The sequence below is a fragment of the Caloenas nicobarica genome, chromosome 4, assembly GCF_036013445.1.
Source record: "Caloenas nicobarica isolate bCalNic1 chromosome 4, bCalNic1.hap1, whole genome shotgun sequence".
Lineage (NCBI taxonomy): Eukaryota > Metazoa > Chordata > Aves > Columbiformes > Columbidae > Caloenas > Caloenas nicobarica.
Genome location: NC_088248.1, coordinates 32,763,857 through 32,791,207, shown reverse-complemented (window position 1 = coordinate 32,791,207; position 27,351 = coordinate 32,763,857). Strand labels below are relative to the sequence as shown.

The window sequence follows — 27,351 nt, the reverse complement described above, 5'->3', positions numbered from 1 at the left end:
ATGGGTGATTTCTGTAATTCATTCTAGTCTTTCATTAGAAGTAATAGACGGTCTTAATTACAGCATTCCACATGACAAACTGGTAAAGGTGCTAGAAATGTTGCCAACAGGAAAAGAATTGGATGGTGTGAATTTTTATTAATTAAGAGCTGGCAGTACTGAGGGGAAATAAGATTGGACTTATGTCCACTGGAAACTATGTAATTTTGGTGTATGCATTTTTCTAAATGTCATGAATTGTATGCTGGTTATGGTTTTAAAAACTAGAAAAATTATCTTCGGCTTAAACAAAATAAAATCAACCTTTAAAGTTGAATATATATCAAATAGGGAAAGAAACGTGGCAACTTTTGATTTTTCTCTTAACATTGCTTTACAAACTATAGGTTTCCTTACTACACCTTAATTTGTGATGAGCATGTACTTTGTATCAGTAAGTATTCTTAGACCATATTAAGTTACTGCAATAAATATTGTTGCAAATGTCAGTAGAGATGTAAACAAATGTAAATTTCTGCTACTTCCTGTGGGGCTCTCAAAAGCATCTGAGGGTTTGGGGTCTTATTCTTCCACCATTGTATTTTGCTGGAAGGTGCAGCATGACCTGCAGCGCTGCTCCGTCTTCCCAGGTTGGGCAGTCTCTTGCTACTTTTGCAAAGCCTTAGGTAATTTCTTACATTTGAGAGTGTGGTGTATTCACAACACTAAATTTTTTGGAGGACAGTGGAGTTCTCAAAGTTAAGGGAGAGAGAGAAAGCCCTTCCTAGACAGTAATTTATAGCAGGAGCTTAAGAGTAGGTGCCCTTAGCCACTGGTGCAGCGTGTTCCTTTCCAGAGGGTGCTGTGCCCAGGCTGTGCTTAAGCATTTTGGGGAAGAGCAGACACCCAACTGGAGTAGTCTTGCTACCACCCAGACTGTCAAACTTAACTTTAGGTAGAGAGGATGATCCTTTGTTTGTAGCCAATATGGAGAAAAATACTAAATAAGTGAGAACCAAAGCCATATCTGTATGCAATTTTTGTCTCTTGCTCTCAGAAAGGCAGACTGCTAGATGAAAGATGGCCACCGTTCAAATGTCAAACTCTGTCTGTGGTATCTGTGTCTCAAATTAGGAAAAACCTTTTGTGCAGAATAAATACCTGATATGCTGAGTTTTCTACCACTAGCAAATGATTATTTAGGCTACTGTGTGGGTCCTAACTAGCAGTTAAGTCGGTGGGTTTTTTACCATGAGATAATATCTGCCAATCATTATCAAAAGAGAGGGAATCGGCAGTAGTAGTCCTCCAAAAGAGAAGAAAATAGTAATTTCTAATTATTATTCGACTCATTGACTGCTAGCTCCAAAGCACATTTTGTTCAAAAGATCAATCTAGTTATGCTGTCAGGTTACACTTGCCTTTGGGCTGGGGGACAGGCTGATCCCTGAGGATTTTCTGTCAGTGCCCAATGCCGAAGTGTAGCCATTGTGCCCTCTCTGCATTGAGTGTGCTCACAGACTGGAGAAGGGGCAGAGATAGTCCTGAACATTACAGGGCACTATGTGTGCATATCTATAAAGTACTTTGAATCCCCACAGCGATAAAGTTCAAATTCTTTCTTACTCTGATGATTTGGGTATTAATTTGCTTCCTGTGATTATTTAATGTGTATATGCAGCCTATGTGGGGTTTTTTTCCTTCCCCTCTGCATGTGATGTGCTAGCAAAGGAAGACAGTAATAGTCTCCTGGGATATGTACAGCTCTGTTCATATCTGAGATATGAAGTCAACTCAAGACCATTTTGTTCTCATAAAATATACAGCACTGCAGTTTAATGGATAATGGCATAAATGCCAAGATTTGATGGGCAGAACCATTTTCACTGGGAGATGAAAAAGACTATGAGGACTTTGTGTTGGATAAGAGATATGTAAAACTGTACAGAAGCAGGATCTTGTGTGCTATGGGGTAGTGATTTTGCCTTATCTGAGCACCTGGCACACTTAGTTATTATAAAGTAATAATACACGAGATTTTTTTTTTGAGTACTAATGAGGAATCTGATGGGTTTTACAGAAAGTAATTCTACTCCTTTAGATGTGTGTTCTTTTTTCTGCTTTTCTTCTACTGCTTTGGATGATAAAGATGGTTTCCCCTCAGGTCAACCGGATCTGACTACGTGTTTGCTTCTGTTGGAGTGTATCGGTCTGGAGGGCTGCTGAGTGTCTGCAGTTCCCACTACACCTGGGGAAAATTATAGGGGAGCGTTATGGCTTCAGTTCATGTTCTGGGTATGCTCTGCTCTGAACTTGGGCAGAAAACTTTGCTGGGGGGGGGGGGGATGCAGAAACTGGAGTATCTTATTTGAGTTGTCTGTATAGAAATTAAAAAATAAATACAGGCTGCCTATCTGCTGTGCTGGTTGCAGGTATCTGTCTGAGAGCCCAACCATATGTCAGAACTTCAGTGCCCTTGAATCGAACCGTAAGGGTGAATTGAACAGATCTGTTGATGTGCACAGAGTAGGAAACAACCATAAAAGGAGCGTTTTTAGCAAGTAATTACCTAGGGCTTTCCTTGTGCTTTCACTGAAAGACAGGTGAGAATCCTTCATGGGAGGATTTGTATTTGAAGACGGAGCTAAGATGGCTTGGCGTCGCCTGCGGGCTGTGCTGCCGGCGGGGAGCGTGTGTGCGCGCAGCCTGCCCCAGGTGCGCGGCGATCCGGGGCGGCCGGGGAAGCCCTGGACCGGCTCCTGTGCTTTGCAGCTGCACCGCTGCTGTGCTGCGAATTAATGTTTTAATGTATGTTACATAATTGCTGGATTCGGGTTTTTCAACTCCTAAATCCTCAAACCCTGTTTATTCTATTGTTCAGCCAATAGAGGGTATTTCAGCATCTTTTTTTTTTTTCCCTGGCAAAACTGTAGTGTATTTTAAATTATTCTAAAATTAACCGCACTTTTGAAGGACTAATTTGCGTCCGTCCACGGAATGCAATCATGTACAAGTCCAGCCAGGCTCGCTGAAGGCGACGGTATAATTATAATTAGTGGAAATGAGCTTGTTTTGCTCCCGCTTGGAAAACCGTGAAGCGTGTGGCACCGGGGGAACAGAGCGAGGGTTGAGGGGCAGGCCCCCGGCCCCCGAGCCGGTTCGGAGGGAGAGGGGGAGAAAAGGGGGAGGGGGGCAAGGAATTACCCCAACCCGCGCAGCGCTGATTTTTCCCCCCCCCCCCCACCTCTTTTCCCAGGGCGGGGGCGGTTTCCCGCCGCCGGGTCCCCGGGCTCGCTCCCGGCCGCGCAGCCCGCAGTGCCGCGCCGCCGCTGCGGAGGCGGGCGGGGAGGGAGGGACGGGGCGGGCGCGGGGGGAGGCGGGGGGCGGGAGGAGGCCGGCGAGCGGGCAGGCAGGCAGGCCGGCGGGCAGGGGGAGCCGGGCTCCGCGCAGGCAGGGCAGGGCCGAGGCGAGCCGAGCCGCGCCGCCGCCGCCCGCCGTGCCCGAGCATGTCGGCGCGGGAGGCGGTGACCTACCTGCCGGAGAAGGGGCTGTACTGCCAGCGCCTGCCCGGCCGCCGGGCCCGCGGGGCGCCGCAGCCGCGCAAGGGGAAGCGCGCCGACACCATGGGTTTCTACGGCACCCTCAAGATGATCTTCTACAAAGTGAGTGGCCCCCGTCACCCCCAGCTACGCGGGCAGGGAGGGAGGGAGGGGCGGAGGACGTGGGGTCCACGCGTGTGTTCCGCGCTGCCGCTCCGCGCCGGCGGTCCGCGGGCGGAAACGTGCCGGCGGCGGCTGGGGCTGCAGTGTGTGCTGCCGGGGAGACCTGCCAGCGCCTGGTGGCGGCTGCTGATGCGGAATACTGTTTGCTGCCTTTTTTTTTTTTTTTTTTTAATATACTGCAATCTTAGTTATTTCGATAAATAAACGTTGTCTAAAGGAGTTGTGTTTTCCTAGCGACTGAATAAATATTTACCGAGATGTTTGCTCGGCGGTTCATGTTTTTCGGTTACACAGACGCCTTACTCACGTCTAAATCTTGTCGCTAGATCTCTCTGCTGTAGAGAAAGTTTTATCTTCTTCGTATGGTAAATGACATTTTTGACCGTGTATTTACTTAGCACCTTCTGAGATGCTGAAAGTCAGTCTGTGTGGTGGTCCCCATGAGAAAGTTCCTTAAAATACCTGAAAAAAAATAAACCTACCAAAAGAAATAGACAAAATCATTATTAGGCAACAGGATAGAGAACTGCATATTGTTTTCTTTGCTAATGCTAAAGAGTAAATCACTGTAGCTGCTTATTGTACTGCAGGCTTCGTACTCGTTATTTTTAAGGTGTGCTTTTGGAAAACTGCATCTCCTTCTTACGAGAAGCAGAAGAGGAGTGTGATGATGATAAGCTCTCAGAAAGGCAAGCAGGAAATAAAAAATTTCCTTGAATAGGAAAAAAATTATTTCTGAAAAGTCTATCATCAAATACTGAGATTTATGCTAAAACGTCTTATTTATGCTTCCAGTAATTTTGATGGCTTGCTTATCTAGCACAGCGATAAAAGATGATATCCGTTATTTTTCAGCGATGCTTACAACTGTTTTTCGTGGGGGAAGCGCAGGGGGCTGCTCTTCTGGGGCGTGGGGAAGCAGCCGAGGGTGAGGTTGGTGTTTCAGCAGCGCTCGGGGCGGTTCTGGCTGCATGCTTGTCTGGTGAGATGCTGTGGAGTGTCCCATGTGAGGCATGGCCAAGAAAACACAGCTAGAAGGCAAGCTCTTCTCGTTGTATTGTAGCTATTCCTGCAAAAAAAAAAAAAGAATAGTTAATCTTAGCTATCTTTCCTTTGTAGTCGATAACTGAGCAAAACACAAGATCTTCAATGGCTGTTTTTAGGCAAAGCTATAAAAGTATTTTAAAAGTTTAGAGGGGAAAAAAAAAGAAAAAGGTCAACAAAAATATGTAAGCTTTAGAGAATCCTGTTGATTTTTTTTGGTGTTTTGTTTTTAGGCAAGTAGACCAATACAATAAATGGTTAAATAACTATGTTATAACAACATTAAAAACAGTCAAATCAGTGGTGTAAGAAAGATGCCAACTTCTAAACTGTATCTTAAATATGAAATTTTGAAAAAAAAGGGAGTAAATGGTCAAACTAAACTCAGAATTGTTTCACAGGTAGTTTATACATTTTGTAGCTCACAATTGTAAACAGCAGTAAGTATCCTTCTGCTGGCTAAAGTGGTTTTGGTGTATCACATCTTAAAAAAAGAAAACCAACAGAAACTCAGAAATTGCATTTGGCATATGTATGTCTCATGGAGTCCAAAAGCCTGTGGTTAAAGATTACCCAAATATGTAGAAAGTAATCTTTATTTGTCTGACTGGATAAATATGGCTTTCACTGGTTTCCATCTCTTTGGTAATTTTTGCAGACTGGCTTCCCCTTTTAGCAGCTGCCCTGCTCATTATTTGGTTTTGATCATATCTAATTGCGGGTGACATTCAAGACCGAGGTTTAGTGTTTTTCATCCTTACCCTTCTTGTAAAAACGTTGATTAATCTGTCCGTTTTACTGCAGTTTTATAAATGTTTTCAATGTACAACATTAAAATAAGAGGTTAGACAACAGAAAAAAATACATTTGAATTCTTCTTTCTAGGCCTTAAAATGAGTATTTGGTTTATAATGTAGACAGGCTACCTAAAATTCAGCCATTTCCATGAGAGTCATAGCAATGAACCTGAACACAAAGAATAAAGGGGTTTGGTTTAGTTCTTTCCCTCCCCTCCCAGGAGAACAGAGAGAGAACAGTAAATAAACCAACACAGAGTTCTGCACACTTTTTAACATGTGAAATTTGGAAATCAAAAGAATGTACTTCCAATTAGTTTTGAACCCTAAAAGAGGAATAATATATACATACACCATATAAAGCACGTATCAAATGTTGTTGAAGCTAGAAACTAAAATGTTGCTTTAAATTATCTTGTGAGTGTCAGCTTTGTTGAAATTGGATACTAAAGGAAAAAGGTAAAAATGGATTAATTTTACAGAGGTACGCATAAGTAAGGCTGGTCACGTAACTAAATCCATGTTGTTACTCTCTTCCCTCACCTTGCAGATGAAGAGAAAGTTAGACCATGGCTCCGAGGTCCGTTCTTTCTCTCTGGGAAAGAAACCCTGCAAAGTCTCAGAATACACAAGGTAATTAAATGCAATAACAGATCTCCGGATCCTGATTCTTCCATATATCTCATCTTTCCAATTGCTAAACCTGATTCACGGCTCCTCTTAATATGAAAGCAGTGTAAAGCAAAGGAGGGGTGGTACCAGCAGTCGTATATTGCACAGCTAATTTAAATGATGTGAACTGAAGATGAGTTTTAATGAAGTAGCCAGACTTGCATTTCTTCGGTTGAGGTTTGTGTTTCATTCTAAATATAGCATGCCCATTTACTTAGAGACTTTTTGAGGGCTGAAATATTCCTGGGAATAAAATAAATCAGATTTTTAAAAAGGGACATAATGATAAACCTTAAGACTATTACAAACTGTGATCAAATGTATCACTTTGCTATGGTAACAGGAATGAGAGAATGGAAATTTATGTAGGCAGAGCAGACCATCTGATCTTAACAGGAACACACACGTACTTGTTATCCACAATATGAAATTATTACGGGGTTTAGTCTGCTTCCTTACTACTCGTAAATGCTACCAGATCACACAAATAGCTGCTTGCTGTTCCAGTCAGATGCTTTGTGGGGTAAAGCACTCCTAAATGTGAGCAGCAGTGGTAGAGCAGGGCCCTGGATGCACATCTTACAACTGCAGTGCTCACTGCAGAGTTGCCATAACAGTTGTGCTCAGATGTCACGCTGCTTCCCATCCTGTTTGAGTTTATACCATTTTATCTTTTTTTCCCTGTAATAAGCATCAGTACTTCTACAAGCATTGCGCTTGCCTCCCAACACTGTCTGGGGATGTTATTTCTTTTGAACATGCTATAGTACTGTTCAGTCACTGTTGGATCTTTCAAAAGTAATTTATATTTTATGTCTTTCCTTTAAGAGTTTATCAGGTGATGAGTGAAAAGTTAGGACAGTGTGGGGAAACAGGCTCCAGGCTTGCTTTTCAGATGTGTAAATGCTGCAGTAGAGAAAAAGAGGTGATGTCTCGTTGCTGAGAAGCACATGTTGAACCTCCACATCCCTGTCAAGCTGGCAGCTTCTCTGGGTTTCTGAATCAGTCCAATGGAAGAACATTCTTGTTGTCCACCAGTTCTTTGGATGACACACTGTTCTCTGCAGTCCTGTAGAGTAAACAGTTGGGCGACAAAGAAAGTACACTTTTTGTCAGGTGTCTCTGTCAGATTCAGAGGAACCACTGGACTTGTCCAGACTTGTCCAGCTTCCACAGAAACCTGACTGGCTGTTTCAGGGGAATGAAAACATACAGGAAAAATAAATTATGAACAAAAAGTCTTGTGGTTTAATCTCAGGTCAAAGGAAAGAGACTTTTAGATCCTGTTTTGAATAACTGTTTTTGACTCAGAACCAGTTTACAGCAGAAGAAATTAAAGTGTTCTACTGGGGCAAGCTCAAGACTACGTATTGCTCAGAGCCAGTAGCAGCCAATTTTAAGAGCCTTATTTTGGACCTTAAATGATAGGCCTTCTGCTGTGTCTTTGTGCAGGTGATAAGAATGAGTAAGCTATAAACCCAGATTTTATGTTAAAAATACTTTGAATTGATATTGCTTGGATTTTGAGTCATTATTGGCATTAAAAAGAATGCTTAAATCTGATCCTGTTTAAAACCGTTTGATTATATTTTATTTAAATAGTATTTAGGCAAATGATGCAGTTCTTGTGCCTACTTGTTTCCATTTTCCCTAGGATCAGACACTCTTTAAAATTGACAGGCCTGATGAACTTACTTTGTATATAACAGGTAAAGCCAGTAAACAAATGTCACTAAGAGGATCCTTCATCTGTGAAACAGTATTTTTATGAGTTTCTGTTTCTCTTTATTATTCAGTAAAATTTACAGTTAAAAATAAGCCTATTCAAACTAATCTTCACTTTTCTTTACTAGTTTGGGTAAATGTTAGGACATGCTATGATTGTCCTTCAGAACAAGGAAGAGTAGAGTGAAATATTTGTAGAGTATGATGAGATAAATATTAAAATGTACTTGTCTTGCATCATTTGAAGCTATTCCTGTAGCCACTGAAAAGTTGGTAAAACCCTGAAGCTCATACCTACTAAAAAGCTGGATTATCATACACAAAAGCAAAGTGGTTTTTGGAGTCCCACACTGCATGTAAAATTTTCATGCTTGTGCAAACACTACTGGAGTTCCAAATTTGCTGCTAGGGAATACAACTTTGATATTCCGTGAACAAAGTACTTTACATTATGAAAAAAAGAAAACCCAGTCAGCTGTATTTCTTTAGACTCCTACAATAGCAACTTAATCCCGGCTCTTTTAAAAGCTCCATCCCATATGAATGAGCTGGTTTTTAACGTGTCAGAGTGAAAAAATCAAACTGTAATTCAGGGAACACCTTTGGCTCCTTTTCCCTCTTCACCTCACCCCCCTTCCTTTAATTCCTGTGTCACTCCATCAACATGCAAACGTTAAAAGTCTGTATAGAGTATTTCGAATCATAGTTCCAAGCCACTAAGCCACTAGAACTGCTTGATATTACTATCTCTTAGTCAACAAAATATATTAAGAGCTAAAAATAGATGTATTTTTTCTCTGGTGATGAAGCAGCACTAGCACATTTCACATACAGGTGAGACTCGTTTAGCTCTGGCCCCCTGCATCTCCAGTCAGAAGACACAAATGCAGCCCAGAAGGAAAGTAAATGCTCTGGCAAGGAAAGGAATATATAAACCTGCATCTTTGTGGACAAGCTGATGTCCAGTTAACAGATTGGTAATTTTTCAGCCTTGAAAGGTGATCCCGGTTTTCCCCCTGGTTGGAGGATTAGGTACTGCGGTGGTGGAAACAGGCAGATTTATGAACGTGAGGGAACTGAGCTCTGGAGTGATGAGAGAACAATTTTTCATGTTGTTGCTTTTGCTTGAAATTAAAGAGTTTAATAGTTGCAAGTTCTGTACTAAATTTTTTGTTCTGCAGTAGACTTGTAAATTTTTCTTAATGTTTTACATGTGACTGTCACTTTTTATTTGTATTGTAGTACTACGGGGCTGGTGCCATGCTCTGCCACACCTACTACTTTTGGGGACCTGAGGGCAGCCAATGGCCAGGGACAACAACGTCGCCGCATTACATCTGTGCAGCCACCAACGGGCCTCCAGGAATGGCTGAAAATGTTTCAGGTAACCAGTGCTTAGAGAAATAAACATCTGAAGCGGCTTACCTCCGTGGCTTGAGTAAAAGGCTGCTTCAGTAGAGACAGTCCTCCTCATACATCCCAGAAGTTCTCTGTCAGTGATTTTGTGTACTCTTGCAAAAAACAAATGGGCATCAACTTTAAGGAATTGTTCTTCCCTGTTACAGCTAGTTACTGTAGGGATTAACAAAAAGTGCTTTCTCTTGTTTCTTAATAAAATAACCCTTCCTGTTGGGTGCTTTCACATTTTCTGCAAAGTCTGTCCAACATGTAACATCTGCCTCCATGGCCTCAAGCTAACGTGAGGTGTTTTCACTTGGAGACTAGTAAGTGTTAGCGTGTGGTTTGCTTCAGCGCAGGTATAGCACTAAATTTGTCATAAGTCTGGAGTATTCTAGGAATAGAAAGAAAAGTTTAGCAAAAAGAGATGAAAGGGAAACTCTATGTGTATTTTTACTGATCCTTGTATACTGAGCACAACGTCACCCAGTACCTGCATACACAACTGAACAGAGGGGGAGGGTGTTTCCCGTGTCTTTCCAACAGCCCTCAGCAATGCCTGAAACTTAATCTCACAAAAGAAAAGGTGCGAAGGGCAGTGCCGAGCAGCACGTGCACAGGCCAAAACTGAAATCTGCGTGGACACCAGTCTGGTAGCACCTAAGCCAATTTTGGGTACGTTAACACAAACACAGTTTGGGGCAGGCCCCCGCTCCTCTTCCATAACCTGTACTGTGGAGGTCTCTTTACTGCACGGTTTTGCTCTGTGTTTTTAAGAAGCAGGGATAAATCCTAGTCCCTGATTTGAAAAATGGAAATATTATGTCTTCCTATCTTGATTAATAAACTGTTGCTTCTAAAAACATTTTCAAAAGGAGTAAGTAACTAATACAGGCATTGTTTCAATTACTATAATAGGCAAAGATAGAAGAGCAATATTGTAGATACAGTAGCGAGCATACTATTTTGCAGGCAGAAGCGTGCTTTTGGCTTGATACATGCTGCCACATAATACCATTGATCTCAATCACTGTCAGTTCTGAACATTAAAATAATAATGTAGAACTCCTTCCCTCTTTATTTTTACACATTTATAAAATGCTTAAAACAGTGCAAGTGTGGAATGAAGGTATTCTTGTACACATCATTCAGTTTCTTAAAAATATTCACATTTAATTACTATGTTAGGGTTTTTTTAGGCTGTTCATAGAAATATGTCTTTTTAACCCCTAAGAATCATATTTGAATGGTACTTTGTATATATGATAATGTAATACTACACCGTATTTTAACATTTTGTAATGTTAAAGCCTTTGTACTAACAGAAGCTGTTTTCTTGTCTACAATGTGTATTTTCTCACATAAGATTGCTAGTTATCAATAGTTTTATATTTTAAAAGGAAGATTGTGAAAGGCTGAAGTGTTTGAGAGAGTGGTGCAGAAATGCTTGACAGTAAAAGCAATGCTGTCAGCTGTTTGGTCAGAAGGGAAATAAGCCCACGGAAATTTTGCCTATGGTAAAGCTGTTATTATTTTAGGGTTTCACATTTGGGGTTAGTAATGTAGAAAGCATGCTTTAATAAATATATTAGATACTTTCGGCTTTTCGAAATACTTAGTTGCAGGACTAAATTCCTAAATGTTGATCTATACTCTTGAGAGAGAGAGAGGCCTCCCTCTCATAACTGGAGATCATCGAGCAGCACTTATTGATCACTTCTGTCACTGGTAGTTTTTATTGTGTTCACAGAAAGGAGTCCCTTATTTTAGAACCAAAAGCTTTCAAAATCACATATATCAATGTTACATCTCCTTGGCTAATGCCAAGCCATCTCATTTTCTGTGTGCTTATTTTCCATGTGAGTTTTATGAAAGGGGCGAGTCTTCAACACTCAAATGATAAAAGCACATTGTTAAAGTAAGGAGAGCTAGCTCTGCCCAGGGGCAGAATTAAATGGCACATGTGGCATCATTCTTGCAATACAAAGTTTTTCCTGTACAGAAACAGGAGAGCTTTCTTCTTTGTGTACTGTATGCCTGCTAAACCTGCTTAATAGCACTATTTTATATGAAAATATATTTCCAATTAATTTTAAAGCTTAATTTCCAGGGGCACGTTAGCTGGACATATGTACTGTTTCAAGGTAGAACTGTCCTTTGGCATAGAAGGTGGCAGTAACAAGGGATACTCAGGTATTTTGAAGTCTCTCACCTGTACATTGGCCTTCAGTCGTTCTCCCATGTTATCTTTTCAAATTAAAAAGCAAGACCACTCTTCAAATACTAAGAAAACTTAAGATGGCCTCTAGGGGTTTTTTAAATTTTTTTTTTATATGTTATTGCTGCTGTTAGGTTTTATGGTTGATCTAAGCCTCTTATGTTGACAGTGGCAAACTAATGCAGAAAGGAGGAACAGTTGGAAGTGTAGTTGCACTTTCCCTTTAAAAATAAAGACATCTTGATTTCAATCAAATGCAAGTCTGGAAGGAAAAACAGAAAAGCATTTTAATAGATTCAAACCATTTAATTTCTTAAAGACCTATTTGTTTTTTCTTTTTTTACAGTGGCTTTTCGCTTCAGGTCTTTTTAATATCCACTATAAGACTTTAAAACTCGGTGCCCAAGTGAATCTTTACAAGATTTTTTCTTTTACAAGAAAATTTATTTTATTTGAAGCAGGATATATTTTTTAAGTCATCAAATTGCTTGCCAAAAGGAGAAAAAATCACCTGCATGCTAAGTTCAGTCAGAGATGGTATTGCTTTGAAAATTATGAAGTTCTCTCTCTCTTCATTCTTCTCACTTCAAATATTTAGTGTGTTGGGTTTTATTTAGGTAATGTGATAAAAAAATAGCATTTTCTTGGCAAATTGATGTTGAAAAGTTGTTCCATACACAGTAAATACAGGAAATCACTCTGAGTAACTAGTGAATGCTATTATTTTACCTAAAATTGGGAGCATTTTTTTCTCAGCAGTTTAGATAGTGTCCAAAACCCTTTTGCTATTTCTGGCTGGTGAGAGTACTCTTCCTTGGTCTTTTGCATAAACAGTTGCCTAAGCCACCTAAATTCAAATTACTTACCGTTCTCTATTTCTTATTCTTCCGAAGACGCTCATGAATGCATAAACGTGTGGCTGAGTGGTCCACCTCTTACGTGAAGCAGGCGGTAAAGATTATATCACGACCAGCACTGCAGGATTTTCTGCTTTGTATCTCATGGTGGGACAAGGTTAAGGGTTTGGTGTTTCTGTGCAACTCCTACACACAGGATAGGAGAGCTCTGCACTACAGCAACACACCCCTTTTTGCTGTGTCAGCATTATCAGTTTGTTGCAGGGGAATGGTGCAGACTTGAAGCAGATCTGCTGATCATGCCTGAGTGTTTCTTCTTGGTTTGGGTCTCAGGGCACTGCAAACTAGACTCTTCAGAAGAAACTCTACGTTGTCCAGTGGTTCACATCACATGTGGTGCAGATGTTCACCCCAGGGGACCAGCATAGGTCTTATAAATGGGTTGGTGTGGAGGCTTCAGCACCAGAGGCTCCTGAACCCCTCCTGTTGTGACAAACTACTTGCTGATGTAGACAGTGTTTGTTTCAGTGGATTTTGCCTATGTGCTGTTTTTATCCAGACTGAGATCCCTTTGGGGTGGAGGATGGCAGGGTTCTCGGTGGCTGACCCGAGAGTCAGACAGAAGCAGGCTCCAGAAGAGCCCTTCCTTGCAGGTCTCTATAATGATGGACCTCTATTAACAGGACTTAGTAACGGAGAACAGTACCCTGAAATTAAACCCTTTAAAACAGGCGTCCTAAATATAACAGAAAAAAAAAAAAAAAAAGTAATTGCTACAAACTTCAGTTGTACAAATTGGAGCTAGCACATGAGAGCTGTGCGATAGGAAAGTGTAGATCATGGAAGAGTAGAGGTGGAGAAACAGAAGATGATAAACAAATTGGTGGCAGGTCGGACAGGAGAGATGAGGTGGAAGTTGTAGAAGCAGCAAAGACGTAATATATATATTGATTATATAGCTGTTTTGCATGCCTGAAAAAGAAAGGAAGGACATTTGAACATAACAGCAAAGGAGAAAAAGGAGTAGTTTTCAGGTAGGTAGTGCCATGGTTGCAGAAACTGTATTGCTGATGGAGGAAACGGTATGAACCAGCCAAAAGGCCTCGGCTGACAAATCAACACCTCCTCGAGGAAATGGGAGGGAAGAGGCGGGATGTTTGTTGAGGAATCTCGGATCATTCGAAGAGCAGTATTTGTAGTGCCTGCTGGCTTTCCAAGGGGTATGTGAATGAATCCTCGAGTTACCTTTTCTAGGGGAACCCCTGCCCATAATAAAAGCTTTATTTTAGGTTTGAATTAAATTTCGAAGACAAGGAGAACCAATCAAACAAATGCGTTTTGAAGATGTGTTCTTTACAAGGATCTTCAATTTGAAGGCAGTTGCATAGTAGAAATCCACTACACCACATCTCAGAAGTCCTTGGTCGTCTACAATGTTTGAAACTTTGCAAACTGGCACACTTTTACTTTTCTTTCTGTTCTATGACACTTGTTCACTGTTGTTTCTCATCAAAGCCACAAACTTGAAATTTACCCTCTCTGTTCAATGTGCTACCTGCAACTGTTCTTGCAAACAGATCAAGCTGTGGGGCCCAGAAACAGTAATTTACCAGTCTTGCCATCAATGCAAACAGTTGTATTCGTCTGGCAAGGCTTCATCCCAGTTTTCCATGGCAAACATTTCCCTCAGAGACCCCTTACCAGCTGTAGCTGGAGGTTTGTTTGCTTAAGTGAAAGACCAAGGGGACAGTGTCCTAGAGAAAACATTTTGTAGCAGCTGATTGCTTAAAAAGAGCCTCAGGAAGCTGCCTGTAGCCATCCCCTAATGGTGAACGGACAGATGAAAGAAGGTGCTGCTTTTATTCATTAGCATCTCTTTCTCATTCTTGAATCTTTTCCGTTTTCTGTTCAGATCTGGATTGTATTTTAAAACCAGAAATGTCTGAGTGTGAGAGAGTTACAGATTAAGATAGTGTACAGTGAAATTATTAATCAATATCGTGTTTATAACTGCTAGTAATGTTTGGCACAGCAAAAAACAATGCTCTTCAGGTTGAGTTGTTCTAATTTAATAAATGTAGCCATTTATAAATTAAGGGTAGACTGACCTTAGAAATTCGTATTGTAAGGAAGTTGCACAGGTACTACTTTTTCCTTTTTTTAATTCTCCAAAATTCAAACACGGCTGACAGATGAGATTAAAGATTGCAAACGTTTGTACCCAACACCAGCTACGCTCTAGGTTAATGAAACAAACAGCAGTTGGAAAGTTGGTGAGATAAACAGTTCTTCAGTGCATGATTTATGGAGAAGTGCTCTCTGATGCAAATGTTTCTATTGAAAGAAATGTATAATAAAAGCTGTTTATAACAGCACTGCTGCAGTTTATGCTGAGACATTCCTGTTTCTTTTTAATATTCTGAGGTATCAAATATGAGACACGGAAACCCTCATCTTGCATGGTGACAACCTGCATACACACACACACGGATGGGGGATATTTTCTGGCCGGTTTAGACCATTTTACTGATTGCTGACAGTGTGCGGAAAGACTCAGGTCACAGGAATGTCCTTCCCTTCCTCTGTTTGGGTGGGCTCTCCAGCATCTGCCATGTCTGTGCTGTGGAGCAGGAGTGCGCAAGGGGGGTGCCCAAGCTCCATGTGCTGCCTGCCTTCTGACAGCGGTGCCGGCTGCTGCTTGCTCCAGGGTGAGCGCAGCTCGAAGCTGCTTTCCCTGCCCTGATGGAATGGGATCACCTGAAAGTCAGGTGTGTCATCCTGTAGGTAAATGATCACAGAATCGTTTTGGTTGGAAAAGACCTTTAAGGTCATCCAGTCCCATTGTTAACCCAACACTGCCAAGCCCACCTCTAACCCACGTCCCTAAGCACCACAGATATGCGTCTTTTAAACCCCTCCAGGGATGGTGACTCCACCACTGCCCTGGGCAGCCTGTTCCAATGCCTGACAACCCCTTCTGCAAAGAAGTTTTTCCTCATATCCAATCTAAACCTCCCCTGGAGCAACTTGATACTTTTCTTGACGTTCTAAGTGTTTTGACAACTGGGGAGAAGTGGCGCAACGTGATGATCTTTCTACATCTAGTAAAGCCAGATCTTTATCTGGTTTGCTTTTGCTTTCAAAAATTCTACCTTCTTCACTTGCCTCATTGTTCTACAGAAACTTCACAATATACAAACATAGTAGCATTGCAGAGGCTGGAGTTGTGAGAATCAAATCCAGAGAACAGAAATTTAGAGCATGAGTAATAAAAGTCCTGAGATACATGGCAGAATAATACAGAAATCTTAATTGTAAGGTATCTTGCCTTTTTTTTTTTTTTAATTTGTTAGCCTCTTACCATAACCGTAATATCATTTGTATGTGCTAATTTACTTGTAAATGTCACTCTAGAAGACATTCAAGAATATGAATGTGAATCTGCTCTCAAAACTGTGATGTCTCATTTTCTCTCCTCTCTAAGGCTTTATTCATGCTCTAATTCTGTTGCTAAATCAGTTAGCAGTGGCTGTTGTTTTCTCCTGTAGAAATTATTTTTTTCTTTAAATTGTTTTCACATAACAAATCAAAACTCTTTGATGAGCACAGATGAGTTTAAGGCATGCTTTTCAGATGTGGAGTATATTCAGTTATTAATTTTTTTCTGCAAATGATGCTGTTAATCTGCTATGCTCTCAGATGAGTGCCTTATTAAAATCTTGAAATTTTATGGTGCCCATTAGTAAAAATGTGAAGTAAGAAAATTACCAATCCAAATTCTCTGTTTATTCAAGTGTAAATTGATACTTCCAAAGTACACGTTGGTTTATAGCCAGGATTCTGAAATTACAGCATTGTCACTTAGGGACATATTGTAGTAATAAGCAGGCAATAAGCTAATGTACTTTTAGAGAAAGTTTCTTTCCTTTCATCTTGTTTCATTTAAAGTTTTTGGTCTGCCGAATGAAAAATAAAGGTTAAAAGTTATCATCTCACTTCAATGCAAATGGAGAAAGAGAGGGAGCGCGCTCTGTTGCAACCACTTCATTGTCAGTAATATGTGTGTAGATTTCATGAACTTCAAAAGAAGCTTAATTAATTTAATTATTATTATTAAATATTATTATGTATTTAATTGCTAATCTGTATGTGTGTGTAGAACAAATCCTTTCTTAGCTTACGAATCAATGTAGCAATTTTCAATATTTTGTGTTGATTAACTTCTCATTTTTGTGTAATTAACATGAGCATTTATCTTCCTGGCTTTTTGTATGCGTGTATATAGGTTGACAAGGAAACCTAACTTGCCTTTTTGGCAGAGCAATGGCACTTATTAGTATAAACCAAGCTAGTAAACTAGTATATTAAACTAAGCTTACTGGGGTTTTTTATTATTATTATTTATTTTTTCTTGCAGAGCTGGAGTGGACCAGAGAAATTACTTGCTTTAGATGAACTGATTGACAGTTGTGAACCAACACAAGTAAAACACATGATGCAAGTGATAGAGCCCCAGTTTCAAAGAGACTTCATTTCCTTGCTCCCAAAAGAGGTGAGAAATACGGGTTAACGTTGGACTATACAGCGCATCTGCTGCCACCTTTTAAAAACTTCCTTGCTCATTATGACATTGGTTTTGCCAACGCAGTGATGTAAACTGATGTTAAAGAGGTCCACAGTTTGATACGCTGCCATAACGTGGTAACTGTAATTTCAGATTAACGTAGCCTTATCTCTTGGTAGGCATTTAGATACCTGGAAATACAGATTACTCCTTTGAACAAAATCACAGTACTTTTAAAAATATCTCTGTATCTTAATTGGGCTGATGGTGCTTTTTTTTTGAGAACTAATTCTGTTAGGGCACTCACAAAAATTTCCTCGGGATGCAAGACCTTTCTGCACATTATTCTGTAAGTTTAAGCATTATTGTTTAATGCTTTAAGTGGTGGTGGGGTTTGTGAACGTTGTCTTTGAATTTATTTTACACAGAGCCCTAAAATCTCTACCAGAAAAACCAAAAGTAAACCCAGATAAGCACTTCTCACTAAGAGGAAAGCCAAACTCTAATTAAGCAGATATCATACATTAAATCCTTTACTGCAAATCAGATCATGTTGTATCAGGTTAAAGAGAAACTAAGATTTTTATTTCAGCGTGTGTGCTTTCCAGCACGTGTAACTAAATACTGTCCATAGAACAGTAATTGTTGGTGTCCTCACAGCTAGAACATGAGGGTGGTATGAAAGATTGTAAACCCAGTTTGCTACATTTATTAAATGAATGTATTTTAGTTGATTTAGAAATGGTATTTCTGGCCTTGATTGATTTTAGGGAATTGGAAATTGTTTTGTTGCTTGGAGTGGGGAGGAAGTCTATTTTGTTTTGCCAGATGTCCCACGTGTTGGGTTTTCCATGTGAAAATTTTCATGAGGGCTGAAGTCTTCATAAGTCTTCAGTTACTAACACATTACAAAGCAAGTTCTTCAAAGATATTCTGGTGCTAGTGTTTGGTTGCTGTGTTTAACATGGTCTTATTACATGAAGACTGTTCTGTATCTCTTTTTTGTGACATTTTTTCTGGTGTATATCCTATTTTTGAACACTTAGATGTACAAGACCCTTCTGTTTGCCATAGTGTCGTATCTTCACGAGTCAGGAGGTGTCACAACCTTCCTTTGCTGGTTAGCATTGGTGCAAGGGTCAGAAGCAATTTATGCAACAAGTATTAACTTAGTACGGGTGACGTGAGATTAGTATTTCCAGCAGCGCTTCCTGTGGCAGCCACCTTCCCGAGTGGGAAGGACACTGCGGGAGGAGAGGAGCTGAGTAAGACCCCTGGGTTTGCCTTGTTTCTAGAGAAGCCGCCCATAGCAGCCTTGGTTCCGAAGCACAGGAAGGCAGCAAGACTTTGTATTTTGAGAAGACAAAGGATACTTTGCCACTTCTGCATCTATTAAATCTGGAAATTTGATACAGAATTGGTAACAGTAACTTGCAGCTCAGTTGTCTTTGCATGATTTAGGGGCAAAATTAATTCAAGTACAGCCAATGATCTAGTTATGCTGTAACTAATGATCATGTTATTATTTCAGTTTTAGCAATTCTTTCACAGAAAAGATATGCTATTTAGCTGTAAAACTTTGTGTATCATTTTTATTTCTCAACTCCATTGTAAGCTACTTGTGCTTAATTCAATTAATTTATTTTTAGTGTTTGTTTTTGCTTCTTGAACCCAGGATACTGTCAAGTGCTTAGCTTCAAAGGCTGACTTCACCAGCAAAGCTGGCTGAAATTATTTTAGCTTCCTAACCTCCAGTCGCTGTCACCAAAATTAACTAAGTTAAACAAAAAAACCCCATCGAGCTGCCTCCACCATCTCCTCTCATCTTCGAAGATGATTCTCCTCCCAGATGTCCTCAGCGGTGCTGTCCCCAGCCAGCACGCTGGCTGTGGCAGGGGGTGATGGGCTGAGCTGCGGGGGGGATGGCAGGAATCATTTGTTGGGGTCAGCAGTTCTGTGACCGGGCTTCCCCATGGAAGCGCCCTGTGAAACCACGCTCGCCTGGGCTGTCGCTCTGCGTTAGCATCTGTAGTTACCTCCAGTGCTGTTGGATGCAATGCAGGGGTTTTATTACCTAACCAGAATGAGGGGGTGATTTGGACAGGAGGGCTTTTCTTCAAGAACGTTTTGAGCACTGCTAAGATAGTAACTTAATAACTGAATAACGAAGGAAATGTTTGCTTTCCTCCTGAGGAAACATGCAGTCAAACAATTAATCTGAAATGACTATTCCTGTTTTCTTGCTGAGACTTTAGAAATAATTATTGAAATTACTTGTTTGTGAAAACCAGGTCTAGAAACCAACAGATCAGGAGTTTTGCTGAAATCAGCCACAGAAATTTTGTTGGTGCCGCGTGTGTGAGTGAAGAAAAAGGCGAGAAGCTGCTTGTTATTGGGTATTATTAACACTACAGCGGAGAGCAGTCACAGTTGAGTCAAAGGTCAGATCTTTGCTACCTGAAATTTTCCTATAACTAGATCCATGAGCTGAGACAAAGGGACGTCATATTTTACGCACTGCTAATCTTAAAGTCAACCGTGGGCTGTGTTGACCCTTGATGACTGTTTAAATAAGTATAGTCTAAAATAAATGTCACCCATATGTAACCTGTTCTAGAGTCAGTTGGCTCGCAGGTTTTAATTAATACCATCTTAGCAAGCGTCCATATCTGTATAGATAGGACAAGTGATATTTGAACAAACTCTGCCATTAGTTAAGGAACATCCAGCAAAAATGGAAAGGATCTCTTTCAAGTTTGAGTCTTGCTGCATGCAGCACTTATTAAATAATTTTACGTTACCAGAAATTAGGACAGAAAGTCTAAAAGGATGGGTGCAGTCGTTGCTCTTGTAACAGAGAGCCTTAGCACCAGCTCCCAAATGCTGACTCCCTGAGCAAGAAGGACGATTCCGCAGCTGTATGGCCTGGGGCGCATATGGGATCTAATGCATAACTTACGACACAGGTCCCTCCAATGCGGAGTCCTACGTGCTCAACGTGAGCTGCAGGTGTTGACTGCAAACAAGGAGTGTGTGCAGTCAAAATGCGAACAGTTCTGTCGTACTGAATTTTTATGTCCTGCTCAGTCACTGGCTGGTCTAGATTACTGAAAGTAAACGTTTCTCACATAATAAGGTCAAAAATCTGCTGAGGTCAACAGCCTATGGTTATGACTTCCTTACTGTATTTCAATCTGTCCTGCTTTGAAGGGCAGATTCTATTTATATGCATCGTAACTCCAACTAAAAATTAAATTAAAAAATCCTAAACACAAAAAGATGTCAAGCAGAAGTAAAAGTGGATGATCTATTTTCCCTGGCAACTTTTGCATCTTATTAGTTACTGACAAAGACCTCACTGTTTTAGCATGTAAGTAGGTTTCTTGCATCACCTTTTATCAATATTGTTCTTTCTGCAGAGTTTTTAGCCATGGAAGGGACTTCCCTGCCTCTTACACTTCTGTTTTCCATCACTGGGGAGATCGGTGCTGTTAAGCAGAAAAGCTGCACTTGGTCATCATACCCTTAAGGACAGCCGTCCCTGTATTTTGGATTGTGTTTTAGGTGCCTCTATCCCTGCTTAAGACTTCAGTAGACCTGAAGATATTTGTGGAGATGTGGGGGGGTTTAATCATGGTCATTAGCGGAGGTCTGAATTCTCCCACGGAAAAGTTCATCTTCTGTTTATCTTCTGCTGGCTGTTGGGATTCCCCATATGCTTTTTGTAACAGACTGTGTGCAGTATCGAAGTTACATATTTCAGTCCTTCTGCATCCCTGTCTGTAAAACTCCCCGTAGCAGGGCTGAGGAGTGCGTGTGCATTCTAATGAGAGCGGAGCGATAGGTGCGCGGCGTTGCCTGCAGCTGCAGAGTGCTGCTTTTCAACTCAAATGCACGTAGCATTTACTTTGTCTTTATTCCAGCTCCCTGAGTGACATTATTCATCACAACTTATTTTCCTATTTGCTCACATGGCAAGTGTTGCATTTTCTAGTTAAACTCTCGAAAGAACTTTTGGTATAGTTGCTAGCTAAAATAACATAGACATAATTGTTTTAGTATTAATTCTGTTAATGGTTCAAAGTAATGAGGATTACATAAAAAAAAAATATATAATAGTGATTTCAGCTGACATCTACTCTCCTGCAAATACAAGAATCATTTCTGATGTGATCTGTATGGATTTAGTTCCTTAAGATGATTGTTATACTTTCATGTGCCCCCTGGAATAAACTGTAGCTCTGCTAAGTTTCTGAGACTGTTTAATAATTTACTGTTTCAATTTTCTGTATTTCAGCCCCTGATGTGTGATAATACTTCAAGTTACTTCACATTTCCTTTCAAAAGCGATTCAGTGAATACACTTTCTTTTTCTTTTTTTCGCAGCTGGCACTGTATGTGCTGTCATTCCTGGAACCCAGGGACCTTCTGCAGGCAGCCCAGACATGTCGTTACTGGAGAATTCTGGCTGAAGATAATCTTCTCTGGAGAGAGAAATGCAAAGAGGAGGGTAAGGCTGAGCAAAAAGATGGATGTAATGGTCAAAGTGTTGCTGTCGCAAAAGGTGCAGTTCATTTACATAATAAGCTTAAAGTTTTACAAAGGCAATTCGAGTGACTTTTAAATTTACTGGTAGTGATGCTTTGAGCTACGTGGTACTTATCTCTGTTGGAACTAAGAAGCAGAAATAACCCATGGAGTACTAGAAATGAAACTAGAGTTCAGTTTGAACATCTTATTTATAAAGTATACTAGGTGTTTGTTTTCCAAACACAACTGGTTTTGCTTTTTAAGGATTATTTTTATTCAAAATACAACCAAAGCAAATAAGAGTTGAGATGTAAAAATGACAGCATAGTCTTGCAGTTTGTAAATAACTTGGAGGAAAAGCTGTTTCAATGGTCAGGTAGAAGGGATGCTAAAATTTCACGTCATTTGTAGGAAAATTAACAGAGAAATGGCACATGGTGGGGGGAGAGGCTGCTGACTTGATTGCTTAGAGAGGGGCACAGAGGCCCTAAGCCACATAGATACCGCCTGCTCGTGCCAAATCAAGAAGATGCAGTGGTTCAGCAGTAACGTGAATGGGCAATAAAAGGCTCCCAGGAAAAAGTCACCATGTATTTGAGCACAGGAAGAATGTATGCTTTTATTTTTAAGGAGACTTATATGAACAAGGAGTCTGTTCGGGGGGGCAGAGCACATGCATGCGATTTCAGAGCAGTGTCCCTCTTGGACACAGGCTGGCTGCCTCAGAGTATGGCCACAAGAACTTGAGAGAGGTCCATGCAAAGGCTTTAAAAAAACATGACAGTGTGAATGTAACTAGCTGTTTGTAATGGCACGTAAATTAGTTTTCTTTTGCAGTGGAAAACAGGTATCTGACCTCTTAAGTCTTCTCTAAGATTCTCCTCTTAGAAATTTCAGTGAAAATGCATTAAGAGGACAGAATGAAAAAAAGGAGAAGATCAAGAGGGGAATGTGCCTACATTTCTGAGCTTAGAAGTAAAACCAACTATGCCCAGGTGTGAGAGCACAGACAAACAGAATAGGATTGTAGGCTGCTCAGGCTTGGTGAGGTGCTCAGTAATACAAAGGAGCGGTTGATTCAAGACTTGCAGATAAAGACGAGAGGAGGGAAATCCACGCGCTGGCAAGAGACAAGTCGTGTGCTAGTAATGAGATGCGGTGGAGAGAGGAGCTGCATAGAAAAGAGAGATGGGTGAGAGAATTGTTAAGAAAAGATCTATCTGTAGTAGCAAGGCTAAAACAAAGCACTACCATTAAAGCATCAGTTCAGAAGGGGCACAGCTATACTGAAATTCCAGCCAGGAGAGGACAATTTCAAAAGCCCACAGCTTTTTGGTTTTAGAAAAGCATTTCAGAGCTCACTAATATTTGAGAGTCACAGTGAACGTAAAGGTAATGAAGCTGGGTGACCAGAGAGGAGGACTGCAGACCTTTACTTTCTGAAGGGTTGCAAAATGAGTGTACAAGTGGTTATGGAGCTTGTTGGACGATACCCATTTGAGGACAGCATTCTGCTATGTTGCCTCAGAAGGGGGAATCCAGAACCCAAGCTGGTAGGTTGCCAGCAAGGAATGATGAACTAGAGTGTGTTCAAGCCATGACTATGGTAATGATGATGCTTAAGCAAGAAGGAAAGACATCGTGTGAAGTGCTGAGGAGCAGGCAGAGTCACCAGCACACGTGGCAGTACCGGCGTGCGGGAGGTTGTTATGTCAACGCAGTGTTCGATGTCTGCGGTCATTGCAGAGCTCTGGGAAGCAGAGAAGTTGTTTTCTTTGGGGCGGCCTCATCTCTCCCCCGCTTTTTTTTTTTTTAAAATTAATTTTAGGGATTGATGAACCGTTACATATCAAGCGAAGGAAAGTAATAAAACCAGGCTTTATACACAGTCCGTGGAAAAGCGCCTACATTAGACAACACAGGATTGATACCAACTGGCGGCGAGGAGAACTGAAATCGCCTAAGGTGAGTTTCTGAGCCCTGTGCATGGGGCCATGAACAGAGCAGGATTAACGCCTAGGTTATTTTTTTTCTTGGGACAAGCCTGACTATTCATGCACAAAAAGCAATGGATTGTTACAGGAAAAAAAGAAATCGTATTTCAGCTTACCCTGGGTTTAAATTAATTTCTGAGCACCATATTAGCAAATCAAAATGTGATTCTTCATACAGCAGAATTCTTTCAGTGCTCTTCTAAAAATTTCTGTACAATTTGGTGAATTCCCTATGCATACACCAGTGTCTCTGAGACAGATAATCTCAGAAACTTGATTGGAAGTACTTATCTTTAAAATGAAACATACAGACATATATATGTATGTATTTGTAGAGCTGGGTCATGTCACAACATAAAAATAATGCACAACTATTCTGTGATCGTTTCATGCTTTATTTTTATACATAGTCTTCTAAATTGAGCAGCACAAGACAATACCTTCATTCTGTGTTAAGATTTTGGGCAGGAGTTATAATATTCAAATTCTTTAATGACATTGATATAATTACAACTTTTCCAATATGAAGATATAAAGCAATACTTCAAACCTTTTATAAAATAAAATAGCAACTGCCTAATGAAACCTGGTATTGAACAAGCAGTCAGAAATGTGAAGAAAACCCATATTCACAGCCTTTTACGGCAATTTGCTTGTTTTCTTCGTTACCGTACAACAAAATAATAAAAATAAGGACAAAAAAATTCCCATGGAAAACCTATGGCTGTATCCTGCTGTTTATTTGGCCGTGACTTATGTATGTCTCTGGCAACGGCTCTGTATTTCTTGCCTTGATATGCCACATCAAGTCATCTTGGAATTATTATTAAAATTACAGCCTCAGGCTTTGTCCAAATGCCCCTTTCATTTCAATGAACATCTTGAAAAGTGTTCAGATATCTTAAATAAAAAATTCCTCATTGTATATATTCTGATAAGGATTTTTTTTGCTGTATTGCAGTAAAGTATACTGATTTGCAGGTTTTTTTCCCAAATCGAGCATTGAAAATCCCACCTCTATAAAGCCACATTCCAATCCACATTTCCAGCGCATTAAATTATCGCTTTTGTTTGTATAATTGAGTTGACAGTTTTTCTAGTTTTTTTTTTTTTTACTTTGGTGCTGCTTGGCATTTAATAGATTACAACGCTTGGTTGGTGAGGGGGAAAAAAAAAAAAAAAAAAATATAGTCAGCCTTGACCACCGAAATACAAATATGCAGCAAATAATACAACCCCATCCTTTTTGTTCAAGATGGTAACAACTCTTAAAAGGTAAAAGTAACTGAACTCAACAATAAAGAGATGGAATAACTGCAGAGGACCTGAGCAATGTCCAGTTCCTAATGGAGCCGCTGTTACTGGTGATGTGCACTGAGGAGGCTCACGCTGACTGCAGCGTGCTGGCTGAGCAACGCGGGATCGCTCTGCGGAGGAAGGAAAATACCTCCTTTGGTCCCAGCTGGCGGTAAATTAGACCCGACACATGGGATTAAGGGGCCGCCTTATTACTGAAGCAAGTCTAGCATTTTATAGTTTATGAATCAGAAGAGCACTTTGTTTCTCCCGCTTCTCTCTGATCTCCTGCGTTGAATTGTGACTACGTTTTCGTGTCCTTTACCGCCAGGTGCTCAAGGGCCACGATGACCACGTGATCACTTGCCTTCAGTTCTGCGGGAACCGAATAGTGAGCGGCTCTGATGACAACACGCTGAAAGTGTGGTCAGCGGTGACAGGCAAGGTAAGGCGGGTATTTTGCTGAATTCCTTAGGAAATGAGCTACAGGAAGAGCACTGGTACGTCAAACGCGCTGCTGTGCGGTCAGAGCGCTCTGCAGAGTGGGCTTTACAGCCGTCTGGTGCAGGAATCGGAAAATGCCCGGTAAACATGTGGGTCATCTTTGCCTACACAGAAACTAGTCTGGTTCAGAAAAGTCACCTTGATGTGAAATTGCAATGCTGCTCATGTTACCATTGGCATATATCCTTGTTCTCTTGGCAATTCTGCTATTCTTGTGGAGTCGTTTGTGACATGGATTCTAAAGAATTTGGACAGATACGTTACTTTATCTTCCTTAAAGCTTAATTTAGCCTCTTTTACCCCTCTGGATCTCCCTTTGTCACTTGTCTCTGAGCATTTTTTCTGGTGTTTTCAAGTTTTTGAAGTGGGGTGTTCATCCTACTGGCTCTGGTTTCAAATAGAGTTTGTTTTTCTTTCTAAGCTACTATATTGCTGAGCCACCAAGAAAAAAAAAAGTAACTTGCTTTAAGTTTAAATATTTCCTACTAAATTAGATCCAGCTCAGGCAGGAATTTAATAAAGTCCAGTAATTTAATTCTGGCTTAGAGAAGCAAAACAATACATGCAATCAGAAAGACAGTACTGAACATTTCACTCATGTTGGAACATCACAGCTACTCAGCACCCAGGTTTTTTTGTTTTAAGGTGACTGACCGTGCTCCAAGGATACAGAAGAGGCCTCAGGGAACCAGTACTTTTTCCTTCTAGACTAGTATTTTTTTGTGCGTACTTGGCTTTGTTTTAATGAAACAGTTACGTGAACAACAGGACAGCTATTGAGGATAACATGTTTACGATGTAAAAGGTATCCACGCTATAATGTTGAAGCTGAATGTATTAAGCATTTGTCTTTGCATGCCTAGAAGATTCTTGATGGGCTTGGAAGTACAACTGTGGGGAAGAATAAAATTAAAAGCAATAGACAGCCTCACCCTGCCTCTGTTGGCTTCCCTACAACAAACGGTCTAATGAAGGAACCCAGATTGAAATTTACATTTTTTTAATTGAAAAGAGCACCCTAAACTCAAATGAAAAATACTTTCTTTGTACGTACTTCCCTCTCAAAAGCAAAATATTCCTTTAAATATATAAAATTGATCACAGTATCATGCCTTTACAATTCCTGCTTAGTGATTTTTTGAAAGTAATTACAAAGCCTAGTGTGACTATTTACCCCAAACCAGAGAACCAGAAATAGTATATGAAAGATGGAAGGGTGCTGTATCAGCCCTCGTGCTTACTGACACTGAAGAATTAATAAAATAAAACCCTAAAGGTTGGTTTGTGCAAATGAACGTGACTAAATAATTCCCTTGACAGATGTAAAGCCCAAAATAAGGATTCTGTGTCCTTACTGTTTTAGAAGGATGATTTCTTAAAATATGAGCAAATCAGTTGAAATTAAAAAAAACAAAAAACCAAAAAAAACCACCACCCAACAGGAACTGTGAAAGTCAGTAACAGCTATGAATTGAAAAAGATGGATTTGCTAGCAGTGAATTAAGCCAGGAGCCAGGAACTGCAGAGGACTGCTAAAAAATGTTAAAGGACAAGAAATCTATGTACAGCACAAAAAGCAAGGCATTTCCAAGGATGCTAGAAAGAACAGGATATTAACAACAGAAATTAGTATACTGTCACTGATGCAGAAAAAAAATAGTTATTTTGGGAGAAAATTCATGTGATGGAAATACACCACGCAGTGATAATACAACATTTCAGCAGAAACTCACAGGATGTTAAACAACTACCAAAGTTCTGTTTTTTCTTACTACAGTTGAGCCAGATAATCCCTATTTGATTACTTTTTCCTAAAGTAACCTGTGGGGGTAAATTTGGTGGTTTTTTCAAAAGGTATGAGCACAAGATCCACAGGATGGCCAGAAGGCTAAAATGCGTCAATATTTATATGCGGTAAACTGTAAGACGCTATTTAGGATGTGTTATCTCAGGTAAAAAATATTGGACTACGTCAAGAGGAGTCAACTAACAGTTAAAGGAAGGCCACGGCAATTAATGCCACTTAGCATTAAGTTACAGAAAAAGAGATC

The 27,351-nt window shown here is 40.4% G+C and overlaps 1 protein-coding gene across 4 annotated transcripts in view; it reads left to right on the top strand.

Moving 5' to 3' along the window:
• FBXW7 (F-box and WD repeat domain containing 7) overlaps positions 1-27,351 on the top strand; it is a 177,089-nt gene that overhangs the window by 140,198 nt on the left and 9,540 nt on the right. For 2 of the 4 annotated variants that reach the window (XM_065633369.1, XM_065633368.1), the window contains 6 exons: positions 6,093-6,175; positions 9,182-9,323; positions 16,830-16,964; positions 21,363-21,486; positions 23,335-23,471; positions 25,128-25,241. In XM_065633369.1, the coding sequence (XP_065489441.1) occupies positions 6,093-6,175; positions 9,182-9,323; positions 16,830-16,964; positions 21,363-21,486; positions 23,335-23,471; positions 25,128-25,241 (735 nt within the window). Of the gene's footprint in view, positions 1-3,485; positions 3,642-6,092; positions 6,176-9,181; positions 9,324-16,829; positions 16,965-19,267; positions 19,384-21,362; positions 21,487-23,334; positions 23,472-25,127; positions 25,242-27,351 lie in introns of those variants that run through there. The other 2 variants (XM_065633367.1, XM_065633370.1) reach the window with 2 other exon arrangements.